General features: G+C 38.2%; 1 protein-coding gene across 1 annotated transcript in view; it reads right to left on the reverse strand.

Annotated features, from left to right (window-relative positions):
* The window catches only part of PIEZO2 (piezo type mechanosensitive ion channel component 2), a gene marked incomplete at both ends in the record, with an annotated part of 304,315 nt that overhangs the window by 36,802 nt on the left and 252,875 nt on the right, over positions 1-14,638 (reverse strand). The window contains 7 exons of the mRNA XM_084260620.1: positions 584-646; positions 2,460-2,571; positions 5,390-5,488; positions 6,188-6,291; positions 10,076-10,147; positions 10,962-11,083; positions 13,366-13,455. Of these exons, the coding sequence (XP_084116746.1) occupies positions 584-646; positions 2,460-2,571; positions 5,390-5,488; positions 6,188-6,291; positions 10,076-10,147; positions 10,962-11,083; positions 13,366-13,455 (662 nt within the window). The remainder of the gene's footprint in view (positions 1-583; positions 647-2,459; positions 2,572-5,389; positions 5,489-6,187; positions 6,292-10,075; positions 10,148-10,961; positions 11,084-13,365; positions 13,456-14,638) is intronic.

The raw sequence follows: 14,638 nt of genomic DNA on the forward strand, positions 1-14,638 counted from the left end.
ATCTTGCAAACTGCAGGCATTTCTTCTCTTGTGCAGAGCATCTTTAAATCTGATTATGAATAAGAATGGGTAAGATGGGGAAAATCCCATTTTTTAGAGGAGATATTTGCACCTTGCTGAATGGGGTGAGTACCACACAAACAAATCTTAATGTTGCTAAAGCACTCTGAAAAAGGCATGGTCTTTATGCTACTAATAACATTTCAGACACTCAAATCAATGAAGATTTTAATACAGGACTGTATGCAATCAAGACCGGAAGCTAAGCTTAAGTGTAAGTTGTTTTGTAAGTAAAATATACAGCAAGTGATCGAGTCTGAGCTTGCAGGTGTATTTACTAAAGTGTGTAGAGATTAAGTACAGTAGCTAATACTCAAGGAGTAGAAGTTCTTATACTCAAGACTTAGAAACCTGGCAATTTGAAACCTGAAAGCAATTAAGAAGTTCTCACTGTGCAGGTTAGAATGGATTTTACAGCTTTCACACGAGCCTGAGATAACTGCAACACTGTCTCTACCATATGCTGTTATGCCACTGGCCACAATTGCATTGTAGCAGCAGAGAAACCTTTCTGCCTTCATACCTGGTCCATCAGATTTCTTCTTGACAGGTTCCTCTTCGCTGTCTTCACAGTCTGCATCAGTACCTATTGAAAACAATGAGGGAAAGTGTAAATGCCATCCAAGCTGGAAAATGTTATGGTTACTAGGCAGTAGTGACCGATTCCTCATCTACCACTGTAACAGAAAGCACTTTTTCGTTTCTAAAGGACTCAAGGGAAAGGACAACCCTTTCAGGGAAGGTGTTCATGTAATTTGCAGTGGTATTTTCTTACTAGATAGGCTGCTGAGCAAGATCATGGGTTGGTCTAATTTATAATCATAGTCATAGACTCACAGAACCTGCCAGGTTGGAAAAGACCTCTATGATCCTCGAGTCCAACCATCTGTTCAATACCACCACGTCAACTAAACCATGTCCTGGAGTGCCACGTCTACACCAGGAATGGTGACTCCACGTCCTCCCTGGGCAGCCTGACCACTCTTTCAGTGAACAATTTTTTTTAACATCCAATCTGAAATCTACCCAATTTCTCCAGCTTCCACAAAAGGCAACCTGGACAGTGCTCTGTTATTCTCCTGCCTCTGATCCAGCAAACCTGAATAAATTGACTGGGACTTTCAAGTTGCAATGAAGCAGCAAAGTTGTTTTGAAACTACCAGGTGCTTTTCTTCAGGCCTGTAGCAGAAGAGTGATATATAGTCACAGGCACAACTGAAAGACAGACAGGTGATTCTCCTTCCTCTAGTATCTAATACCAGCATCTACAGCTTCAGTGGCAGCAGTCAAATTATAAAGCTCCCTCTTTTTGACAGGTGAAGATGCCAAATGGAGAAGTTCAGCTGATTCAGCCTGAGTGGGCCCCTCTCTTTCCCATCTATTCTGACCAGAAAAGCTTATGAATTTCTGTTTCCTTTTCTTGTTTAAAAAAATAGCAAAAGATGAAGAGATATGAACCACTTATAAACTAGTTCTGTCAGAGGCATGAATGATTTTACAGTGCTAGTAGAACCCTATTAACATTTGTATGTTTTCCTTTTGCTACCTGCTTAATTCACTGTGAATTCAGGAGTTATTGAATATTTGGGTTCCACAATCAGTACAGGATGGAAAGTGAAAAACATTCCTTGATATTCTTCCCCATGCATCAACTCCAGCTTCTTTAAGGAATGATATAGGAAATGTGGCAAAAAGAAATAGTAAGTGGCTATTTAATCGAATTTTTCTACACCTCCACTTGAACTACATCTCTTCAGGAATTTCCTCATAAAATAGTACTTCAACACAAAAAGTAAATCTGTCACATGCAAAAACCTTCCCTGGGAATACACATGACTTTCTCAACAACATGAGAGACTTTGAGCAACCCTAGAAAAACCCGGAGAGTAAGATAAACCCTTTTAGGAGGTGAGGGACTGAAATTATAATGTCCTCGGCTCAGCCTGCTTCTGGCCAAACACCTGGCATGTACATTATCAGGAGAAATGCTGTTAACTTACAGGTTATTTGCTTCATATTTACACCTTTACAGGGTTATGGATGTCTCTTGCAAGTACTCTACGTCCACGAATGTTTTCATACAACTGGTTTTCTGCAATGTGTTGAGTCTTCCTATTTGGCCATAGTTCTGGGTCTGTGTCTTGAACTTCACGTATGAAACACCTATAGCCCCTCTTCTCCTTCTCTTCTCCCCCAGTGGCATTGTGCAGAACAGAAGGAGATAGCGGCAGCTGGCTGTGTCATGGGCTGAGCAGGCAGAGACAGCCAGCCAAAGGCAAACTCATTTTTCCAGTTTCTAGTCAGGACTGAGAGCACTTGTCAGCTGCCTTTCACTACCAGGAACAACAGGCAGTCTAGTTAACACTCGATTTTGTTTTGAAATACAGAAGATCACGTACCATCCCCAGATCCTTTTCGCCTTCGCTTCTCCTCTTTCCCAAAACTTTTCTTCTCTTTGCGCCTCTGTCGAAGGGCTGTTTTAGGGTCAGTAATCCAGGCCTGATAAACAAACTAGAAGGAACCAACTAATTTATTTTCAAGGTTCTTCATGTTTTGAGAGTAAGCCATAGAATAAGCCACAAGCAGGACTATATAATTTGAGTAAATGTATTCAGAACTGCAGGGATAAGGAAATATTTTGAATCCCAAGTCAAACACCTCCCCTGCAGATCTGCTGAGTTTTCATGTGCTATTTTTGTGAGCATAAAACCAAATGTGAAAACACTTGTGGGTAAACCAGGTTTCATTAGTGCCCACAAAAATTCATGCTCTGAACTTTGGGAATTAATACCCTGTTGTGCATATGGGTTACTTCACCTGAATCTCTCCTTTTAATTCTGTATTTCTACTTTATTATTTTATAGGCAAGTTGCAGAGTAATGGAATCTTTAAGAGAAAGTGCTGCAATCTGCTAAGGAAAGCATCAAAAGATGCAGTGATATCTCAGCACAAGTATTTGTGATTGTACAGTTTTCATACTTCAGGTATTTTTTTCTCCCTGTTGCATATCCCAGTGGAACATTTATAGATTTGTTATCTATGCACAGTCCCAAACCTGGCACTCAGAAATTCCTCAGATTTCATCCCAATTTCAACAATGGCTCCCTTTGTTGCTTCAGATAAGTTACTTATAAAACCTTCCACTACTGTTTTTCCAGCTGTAAAAAGAAGACAGTAATACTTACCTATATATAAAAAAGGGATTTTATGGGGCCAAATCTTGCTCATAGCACTCAAATCAATAGTCTGTTGACCTGGATGACTACATAAAGCATGGAATTGGCCCAAAACATTTATAAATGTGGGGGAAAAAAAAGAAATAAAGAAAAAAAAGGAAGTGATTTTTTTGAATAGTACTGCTCTAGCTGTGAAGGGAGGATACAGAAAAAAAAGCAGCACTAACACTTGTATCTTTTTTCCTTATATGATGTAAAATTTGAATAACAGAAACTAAAGTATCTTCTCCATAACTTTTCAGGACAAAAGATGTTCTTTTGTTCTTAGTATGGTTTTCATTGAAAAATGGTAATCATCTTCAATTGGCTCGTCAATATCTTCTATTTCTAAGCAACACTGTCTGGTAACAGAGACAAGGCAGGGAAGCACACAGATGCAGGCATAAGGGTAAGAAGAAAGCACAGTAACAAAACAGCTCCATTACTTCACAAGACAAACATGCAGACCATGACACCACCATGTGTATCTCAGTGAAGCTGGAATGGAATGGTAAAATTTCATTTTGGTTTATCTCTGGTTTTAAAAAATGCATACACAAATTCCTTTGGAAAATTAAAAGCAATTTAAAAAAAAACCCCTCAAACCTGTCAAACTGACTTTAAATGAATTTAAAATTCTGTTTAGTGAATGTATACAACAATGGAGAGGAAATTATTTTGATATTGTTGATACAAAGTTCCTCTTCTAAATCTCTCAAGGTCTCCATATGTATTTTTATACATCTGACTTTTTCAAAACAAGCACCACATGAGAAAATATGTGGGATCAGAAGAACTGGTTTCTCTTGTCTTTGTAACATCTATTTTCTACTAAAGGTGATCCGGGCCACGATTAAGTGAGTGGAACACCTTCCTTATGAGGAAAGGCTGAGGGAGCTGGGTCTTTTTACCTTGGGGGAGACTGGGGGATGACCTCGTTAATGTCTGTAAATATCTACGGGGTGAGTGTCAGGAGGATGGAGCCAGGCTCTTCTTGGTGATGGTCAGTGATAGGACAAGGGCAATGGGTGCAAGCTGCAGAATAGGAGGTTCCATGTGAACATAAGGAAAAACTTTTTCACTGTGAGGATGACAGAGCACTGGCACAGGCTGCCCAGAGAGATGGTGGTCTCCTTCTCTGGACACATTCAAAACCCACCTGGATACTGTCCTGTGTGACCTAATCTAGGTGATCCTGCTCTGGCAGGGCAGTTAGACTAGATGATCTTTTGAAGTCCCTTTCAACCCCTAACATTCTGTGATTCTCTCTAATGCTGATACTTAAGTGAACCACATTATTTACTGGAAGTTAGAAACTGCCAGCATCTGCTATGGAACAGTTGGCTGAGAAACTCTATGCTGGCCACAGCCATAGTGTGGACAAGGACGTTAAAGGTAAGAAGCAGACTTGGAAGAGGGTAGAAGATTAGAATGAAGAAAGGGCACTTGATTAATAAATTTAATCTAACTTCTTATGTGATGCAGTGGATGTTTTAAGATCTGACTGGGTGCGTACATATGTAACCTTTAGACTTTTACTACTGGACAAACTTTAAATGTAGTTATCTTTTAGGCTTTGGACCTTTTACACTCAATCTGTAACACTCACTCCTTACAAATATCATGCTACATATATGGAGTATAAAAAGTTACACAGTGCTCAAAAATAGGCTGAATGTATTCAAGGAGGACAAGAAAGAGGCACAAATTATTTTTATGATGATAAAGGCCACAAAATTATTGAAGTAAAAAGGAGTTTGGAGCAAAATATGTATTTTAAAAACTTTTACCAGCTTTCTGAGATTCATTACCACAGTGTCCATAAGATACATGCAACTTGATGTAACCATCTTGCAGTCAGAAGAAAATGAGGATTTAGGTCTGCATTTTCTCTCCAGGGTTGCACTTAAAAATAGATCATTTTTCTTGCGGCTTGACCACTCCAAAAGTATGAAATTAAATCTACTGCATTTAATAAGAATGAAGCTTTGTCTGTTACTAATTTCTTATATCATTTATATAAGAGGAAAAAATGCAGACAAGGAGAGAGGTATACATTACATCAGGAACTATGGGATGGGTCACATACTGAGCACTGGCAAAATGTCAAGTACCTTTGCTGCTTTGATTAAATACTGAAGAATAGTTTTGGGTAGTTTAATGACAGACTTTGGCAAGGCTAAAATGGCTGAAGCAAATTTCCCAATAGCTCTCTATAAAGAAGGACAAAGCAAGAGCAATTAGTAGAAAACAAGAAAATATTAATGAAAAGTATCTACTGAATAATTGTATCTAGACTATTATGAATGAACTTACATTCACAGACTCCAATATGAAAAAAAATCATTTGTGATGTTCACAAAATTTCAACATGATGACCTCTAAGTTAACCTTGAAGTGACTATTGCACAAGAGAACTCTGCAAAGAATGTGTGCATGGCGATGGAAGGTGAAGAAGGTATGCTGACCAAATGATGAAGCAGCTGTTCATAGACTAAACCAATTTTATGTTCTATACAACTTGTCTCCTAAATATCCAACATCTTCATCTTGCACATACTGCAGAACTGGCCACCTATATAGGATGTCTGGCCAGAATTTGAAATAAAGACCAGATTGTCCATTCTTGGTTTAATAGTTTCAGGACTGAGCTTTAAAAAATAAGACCAAACAAAAAATAAACCTTAAAGCCAGAGCAAAAGAAAGAATCTTATTATCCTCTGATAAAAATCTCTGTGCTTCCTACCAGCACACCTGAGCAAAATGTTGTCACCAATTTTTAAAAAAATCAGCAGAAACATGAATGCATTTCAGGTTTATTTTAGACGCATTGGCTGCTTTTAACATCTGTGTTATCAGACGCCTACATTTCTTCCCAGACACCAACTAGAAAGCAAATTACAATGAAATACCTGAAATGCAGATTTCTTTCGAGGCTCTTCCTCTTCTTTTTTCTCCTCTTCCTCTTCCTCTTCACTGTCCGTCTCAAATAAATAATAATTTCCACTTCTGACCACTAAGTGAAACAAAATATTTTCTTATATTTCTGAAAAGTTCTATTCTCAACTGCCCCGAGACCTATGAGCAGCCAGACAGTCATTTAAAAATTCATAACCAGGAGAGGTGAAAATAGAGGAGAAGAGAGCGCTGAAAAGGTCTCAGGCAATGTATTTGATGTTAGTCTGCAATACTTTGGGCATGAATGAGAACTATATAAAAACTAAGGAAAATATCACGGTGAGAAGAAAATGTAAAGGAAAAGGTTGAAGTATATTAAGTCACTTGGTTACATTTGTTTAGAAAAAAATGTCAGTGAAGTCTAAATTAATTGAGAACTGATGGTTATTGGAGTGAGTAAAAAAAGCCCAGCAGGTTAAGTAAAAGAATTTACATGAACAGTACCACTGGACAAAAAATACAGAACTTCTCTTTAAAATGTTGAGGCATCCTTTAAACTATGGAACAGGACAGTATTAGTTGATGCTTTCTTCAAACATTTATGCTTTGATGAGGTAATGGAAAACCTTGGTTTGTTTAAAACAAGTAACTTGGATTCTATTAGCATGATCGCAAATGAGTTTCAATTTTTTGCCCATGGATTCAGAAAAATTCTGAAACCTTGATACAGTAAAGATGCACAGTGAATAAACTAGGCCTTATATCCTTGAACAGAAGCAATGTGTTTTATTTCTCAGATGGTAACAGGCCTACATGAACGAACAAGGGAAACAAAAAAAATGAAAAATAAGGTAATGAGCCAGAGAAAAATCAAAATCACAGCATTACATTCAGCAGTGAAAACTGGTAAATAATTTCCACGTTTAAGCTGAAGTATTTAAAGGAACAGTTACTTAGACAAAATGTCACACGCTCTGGATATAGGGAGCGATACATATTTATATTGAAAATTTATATTTAACCCTCATTATAAGTTTCTGGAAAAATAACAATTGCTTTAATTCAATCATACCTTGAATTCTACATAGATCTTCTGTGCACAGATGACCACACATAACTACTGTGGAAACCTCAGGGTAAGCAGACTGTAAAATTTGCCAGAACTCTTTTTGATCATAACTTCAGCATGTAAAACTACCTCACAGAGGGAATTTTGTGCCTCGTGAGCCTAGTTATGACTTTTAACATCAATGCACACCCTGCAGAGGGACATAGAGTCCGTCTCAGCAGCTCTAATTATTGAACTGGGGTGAAAAGAAAGTTTGGAAATTCCTTGGATCAAGGAAATTATTTGGTACAGGGCCTTCTAAGAATGCCCATGTAAAATGCATTAAAGAGATGAATGTAATTTAAGGGACAGTAGTCTCTGGTTCTTTTTCATAAAAAAGCATCTTTTAATTGGCAACAGAATTTGGCCACACAGAAAATCATCAGGATAAGGTCTGATTTCTAGGGGAAATCTCTACTGCAGTGCAAGTCTCAGAGTAGCACCTGGTCAGGCTTGGGATGCCTGAGCTGGCAGAAAATGAATCTACAGTGACCTTCCTCCCAAATGTTTAGGTTAATATGTATCTGAAGGGACATTAATGTAGCAGTCACATCTCTTTCACGACTAGAGAGGGAGGTATGATTGAAAAGCAATAATGCATTCTTGCACACATCAAAATGGAATAAGAAGTGTGTTAGTCACCTACAGCGATTACTAAAGAGACCAGATTAGTAAGACAATTCATGGCCAGACTGGATTTGGGGGCCCCCTCTCCTGCTATAAAATGTGACGTTCCCCTGCTGAGAAAGAGGGACTTGCTAGCTATCCTTGGGAAATCATCTGATTTTCCCCAGAGGAAAGAAATCCCTGGGACAGCTGTGAGCACCATTTTTTGCAGTCCTTCAGACACAACTCTGTGCCCCAGAAGAAGCTGAGGACCTTGAAAAATGCATCCCCAAGTACTGCTGATCTTTCTGGGGCTCCATATGTAACCCACAAGCGCAGGAGGAACCATACCTCCCTGCAAGGGAGAGCAGGAGTGAAAGTCAATGACATCTTCACTGATGTTTCCCATCTGTTCTAATCAGACCCAAATTCACGGCTGTGTTTTAATTCTTATGACATACAAAATAAGGTATTTTTCTGTAGAATAAACTTATATCAGAATTGGCATAAAACTGTGAGCTTCAGTGACCTCAACATATACATAGAGCCACAGCCACAAACCAGCTTACAGAGAGAAAAGGCCACGTGCAGCAGAATGCTGCAGAGTTACAGCACAGTGATTCAAAACAAATAGATGGGAATCTCAGCCTGTTTCCAGTTTGTACGCCTGTGAATACCTGCTGTAAGTGCCATGGTTCAGGGACTGTGGATGCAAGCCACATGGCAAGCAACCTCTGTTTGCAGGATCAGAATCTATGATGTTTCCCACAAGGTTTTGCATTATTGCAGTAAATGATTTCAAGAATGCTCACTGTTTAAATACCAAAACACAAGTTGCCACCTAATAACATTAAATAATGAGGGTGAAATAAGTAAAAGCCAAAGTCAATGCCTCTCTTTGAACAGTTCTTGTTACAAAACCAGTGGTGAATAGAGACCATATCCCATTCCTTCAAAATCACCATAGTTTGACATTCTACAGTAAAACCTAGAAATTATAGTTGTGAGCTTCATTATTGTTGCTGATCTTAATTAAACTATAGGGAAGAGGTTTCTTTTCATAAGAATTCTGAAAAGGGATAGGTCTCTCTAAAGTGGCAGTGTGCCCTTTAGAAAAATAAAAACAGAGGCACAGTTCACTTGTGACTTGATAGAAATAAGCATGAGACATTCTGTTAAATGCTCTTCGAAAACATATACGCCGGGATAAAAAAATAATTACACATAGGTAAATGAAGTAGCATGTAAGCGTGTAAAAATACTGCTTGGAGTAACTCTTTCGAAGTAAATGACCAGGCATAGTATAGACCCTGATATGTAACTCTTATCAGTGCTATACACTTGATATTTTTTAAATATTCAGAGTTTTTTAAACAGTTCTTGTCTGATTTCCTTCAAAAAATATCCAATAGGAGGATATCTGATTTCAGTTTGCAGTCTACTCAGTTTTCTTGTTTTACCAAGTCCATAATGTAGGGAGGAACTCTATCATATGGCTAAAAACAAAATGTCACAATGCAACAATGACATGAGTGACACACATTAATTATTTCTTGCACACAAGGCTGAACATACTTTTGCTCTCAGATAAACAACAATAAAAAAACGGATATAACAAAACAACTGTCATCAACAGTACATTAAAGTGTGATCAGAGCTATTCAGCTGAGCTTTACACAGCTTAGTTCTGGGAATAGTCTTGCTGCCTTACTGTGGTACTCAGATTTCTACAGCTGACACTGGAATGACTGATGAACCATAAAAAAAGATGTATGATGTGAGTATATGAAAAAGAAATTATGACTAATCCTAGAATGCATTGGCAAACATTCACCTTCACATTTTTAAATATATTGTGCTTTGCAGCAGGGGAGAGTTGAGACTTTTGAGGCCAAAAGAGAATTATTTTTTTTTTTGGCAAATGTTTATCTGATTTGATATTTTTCTAAGAAAGCCCGAAGTATCATGAGCTAGCTATGCTTCCAACACAGTGAAGTTCAAAATATGGTTAAACTCACTCCTTGAAGATTTGGAAGTAGAAATCTTTTGTTGAAAAAACCCCAAGCCTTCTATCAAGTCACAATCATAAAATCAGGCATAAAACAAACACATCATGGAAATGCCTTCATTCTGGTCAAGGATATAAGGGTTAAATCCACATATTTGTAAGATGATTGAGAAAACCTACTGGAAGCATGATCAACCCAAGGCCGCCACCACAGCTTTTTTTTGCCCTTGGCTTTCTCTTTGTCTGCTTCTCCTAAAATGAAATATGTCCAAATATTAATTTTACAAAATGAGAAACATGTTTCTTACACTGGTTAATAATTTTTAATTTCTCTCAAAAGAGCTAAAATTTAATGAGCACATCAGCTGTCAGACCACTGAATGCATTCAATATTAAAATCATTCAGAAGCATGGCCACTAAGCAGAAATACTCTACTCTGGTTTATACAGCAGTTAAGACGGCATTCTACTCTCAAACAGCTAAAAAGTTAAGTTCTGTGTTTTAAAACATACAGTCACAGCTGACTGTAATTTCAAGAAGAAAATATTTTCCCTCCTCTCAAATCCCATTACATTTCAGGCTCCAAAGTTTTAAAAATGAGTAAGTGCCGATCCCAAGTCAATGCTAGAGATGTGGCACTAGATAGGTATCATTTTATCTGTTCCCATGTTTTAAAAAACATATGAAAGTACATAAACATTTTTAGTGACTGAAAGACATCACAGCATCCATAAAATGTTGCTAGAAAAACATGGATGCTACCTATTTGTAACCCTGTGGTTTATAGGTAATGACTTTGCTCAAACCAAATCTCTGCTGCTATTCAGCTCTTTGCCAACAACCTAAAGTTACCCAAAAGTAACCTCAAAGCAAACATTTTTTCTAAACCTTCTTGCAGTAAAGAATCCTAGAACTTTGGGACTAAATTGAGCTCCATGCTGATACTCAGCTAACAACTCCGTTACATGCTGACAGTTTTGAATAGCAATTTATCACTTGTCCAACTATTAGGTCTACTAGGTCCTTAGCACTCAACTGCAATTACGGTACAATAGCTAATGGTACCTTCGTCATCTTCTTCAGAAACCTTTCGAATCTCTGGCCCCTCTGAGGACTCCTGGGTCATGCTTAGCAGCCTCTCTTTACCCTTTTTGTATTTTTGCTGCCTGGCTTTGATGCGATCCATTCTAGCAAAAGGAAAAATCTCGTTAGATTCATGTCTTCACCCTTCCTGACCCACACCGAAAAAAAAGTGTTAAACACATCCATACACAACCACACCCACATTCCCACATTTCTAAATGAAATATCCATTCCACATTTTCATTAATCCCACCCTTAAACATAAGGTGTTAAAATGACTCTGATGGGGCTGGCTGGAAGGGTCAAGCCTAGACACTTGCTCGCTGGTCACTGAGAGATGGTTAGCCTGCTATCAAATGGCTGTTTTACTTACTACCCCTCAACTATCTTATCATCACCAAAAAATTAAAGAATTGCTGTAAGGAGCTCCTACACAGCAAATAAAGCTCTCAGTAAAAAGGACTTCTGCCTAAGGTAGTGGTTTTCGTGAAGTTTGCCATTCTGTGGCTGTTCCTGCATTATTTGTGCTACGTTTTCATCACTTAAGCTCACATGTTTGGAAATAACAGAACATTTAAACAGGTTCAGTTTTGTCCAGAGGTAGACAAGCCTTCAATTCGCCTTCTTGTGATCCTCTGAATTTAACACAGTCTGGTCTTTTAAGATTTGTCCATTTCAGTTTGAAAAACAGCAGTAAAAAGAAAAGAAAAAGAAATCAGAAATCAACGCTTCTTTTCATGCAACTGGATTAGAAACAAATGATTCACCCATTTCAGTGATCAAAATGCACTTAAATATTTTTATTAATCTGTCCATTTGTTAGAGAAGAACCAAAGAACCAATAACGAGAGAGGGAAATGCCCTTTCACTTCAGCTGTTGTTCAACAGATGATTAGATTTTTTTCCTTAACGTTCATCTGCTGCTGAAGTTCTACTATGTCAGTCAGGACAACCTGATTGTTCCAAAACGTCTGGCCGTGATGATGGTTCTCTTCATCCAGCATAAACTCTATGGAGTACTGATGCACATTATTGAATGAAATACAACAGGCATTCTCTGTTGAAGTCAGACATCCAGCAAATAGAAACCAGTGGTTTTTAGAGAAATGTGTATTAGCTTTGGCATTATGGCAAGTGGTATCATCTCCTTCATCTTAAACTCTGCAGGATAACCACAAAAGAAGGATTTCCAGAACATGCACATCCTGTCAACTGGGATAAGATTGATTTAAGTGCTGAGCAGCAACAGCCCAAAACATCATCTGATGGGAAACCCCAGGCGTGCAGGTAGGGAGCATGGTCCTTGCAGCCTTCTGATGCTCCTTCCATTATGCAGGTGGGGAAGAACATGTCAGAAGCTGGCTTTGACACCTGGTCAGGAAGCAGTTATGGCTTTTCATGCATGGTGGTGGACAAGTTTTGAAAGCTTTGTGTAGTTATTAAAGATGCATGCTGGCTGCACCCAACAGAAGGCAGAGTAGTTTACTGGCTGTATAAAGAGAAAGGATCTCCAGGCCAGTTAAATTGAATGAAAGCGTTTTCAGTGAAGGTAAACAAGTATATTTTGCACTCAAACATTACAGGAGGAGCCACAAATGAAATGGAAGCAACAGGCATTCAGGAAATTTTACCAGGAATTCAGTTACACAGAACAAAATCCTAATAATGGTAAAGTCAATGAGAATAATGTCATCCATTGCAGCAGGGCCCAGACATTGTTCAGTTTCCTTAGCCCATAGGGATTTCAGGCTGTTTAGGGGCTCTTGACAACAGCTTCTCTAATGGAGTCCCTTGCTGTTTCAGTTTCTGGGGTTTTTTAACCCATTTCCTGTGTCTCAGTCTCCTATTTTTTAACCATCTAGACTTGCATGTAATCATCTGGATTACATGCATTCATACCACAGAAAATATGATAACCCAAAACTGCTATTGAGCTTGACCTCTAACAGAGAAAAAATAGAGATACAAATAATCTCTTTAAAGAGAAGGGTACGGAACAGTTAAAAGCTGATCTTCTTAAGCTGTCATCACTGCATTTCTGAGGTTTAGAAGAACCTTAGAATATGAAGAACCTCATGGTTCTTCATACCATGAGGATGTGAACCTGGCTTGATTTATAAGAAACATCTGTTTCCATTACAGTTTCAGGCTCACTGAGGAGTAGGTAAGTCACTACATCCCACTCTGATTCTTTATGTCAACCTCACAAACTTTGGTCCTAGAAATTTAATTTTATGTTTAAATAAAAGTTTAGAATCTGCAGTATGTTTTTATTTTGGAAAGGATGACTCCAGAATTTCTATAAAAGAAGGTGTTAGATAAATACCAACAATCAGTGAAATACATGCATATGTGTGTGTGTGTATAAAATATATTAAATACATACTGTCTTTTCAGTTGATCCATTGATTTCTTTTCCTCTTCAATTCTTGCCTTTACAGCCTTGACAATTGTAGCCTGGAAAAGCTCAGCACCCCTACAGCAAAAATGGGTCAGAAGAAAGCAAAACAGGAATCGTTACATGTTACTACATTCCTCTTACATCAGCTTACTAGAGAGATCTCTGTGCTCCCTCTGTACATGAGCCCATCTGCATGAAACAAACTACCTGAAGGCCCAAGAGAAATAAGAAATTACTCCAGAACACTGATCTGTTTGCAGTCAGTCATTGCAATATCTGGGAGTGAACATCATGATTCCTGCTCAGCCTTTAAGTTCCTCTTGCAGCTGTTCAAGGATTTCAGTTTCTAGTTCTCAAGAGTACAGGACACAGGTGGGTTGAAGGCTGAGTTAGGACTTCTTGCACACCTTCAGGATTTGGCCTTTATAGTGATTTCAGTGTTATAATCAGTTCATCCCTCTGCCTCATCCCCCTGGAAGCTGTGATCAAAGTCCACCTTTGTCCAGGGTGGTGATGAGCATAGCTTCAGATTCACTTTTATCCCCTGAACACCACAGCATTTTCAATCTGATGACACAAATACTTGAGCAAATTCTTTTTGAGCAAAAGAATGCGGCACCTAGCTGTGTTTCATTAGAAATGTAATTGACTTATTGATTCAGATGTCCAGACCACATGTCTTGGCCATTCTTCATTATTCACTCATCAGCTCTTGAAGATTCCCAAAGAACACCAAAGTCTCTCTCAAAGAAGTAGCATAGATTTAAAGCCTTTCTTTTGTAAGCAACTCAGTAAGAACAGATATAGCTTCAAGAAATCTACTTCTAATTAATTTTTCAACTATGTTTTCTGTGAGATCAATCATTCTTCCATGTAATATGCAGGACAATCACAACTAAGTTTTTGCAATGCAATCCAGTCATGCCTGGCCATCGTTACTGCCAGAAGTGTGGTAAGTAGAACAAAGGAGGACATAATTCTCCTCAGCAACTCAATCACTCCAAAATTCTTATAGACTACTGAAGAGTGTCACTAGATCCTCATTGCTATTGTTTGAATCACAATTTTAATCTTTTTCAGGCGAGGTATTTGTATTTTACAATACTACTACTTTAGGTAGTAGTATTGTAAAATACTACTACTTTAGTAGTCTACTTTAAGTAGAAGACAGGCTCAGGCCATGCATTCTGAATCCATGCCTGACATTCTCCCTTGTACATATAAATTCAAAGCTTGAATTTTAGCAAAGCAAGCAGCT

Source organism: Gallinula chloropus, assembly GCF_964237585.1.
Source record: "Gallinula chloropus genome assembly, chromosome: 2".
Taxonomy (NCBI): domain Eukaryota; kingdom Metazoa; phylum Chordata; class Aves; order Gruiformes; family Rallidae; genus Gallinula; species Gallinula chloropus.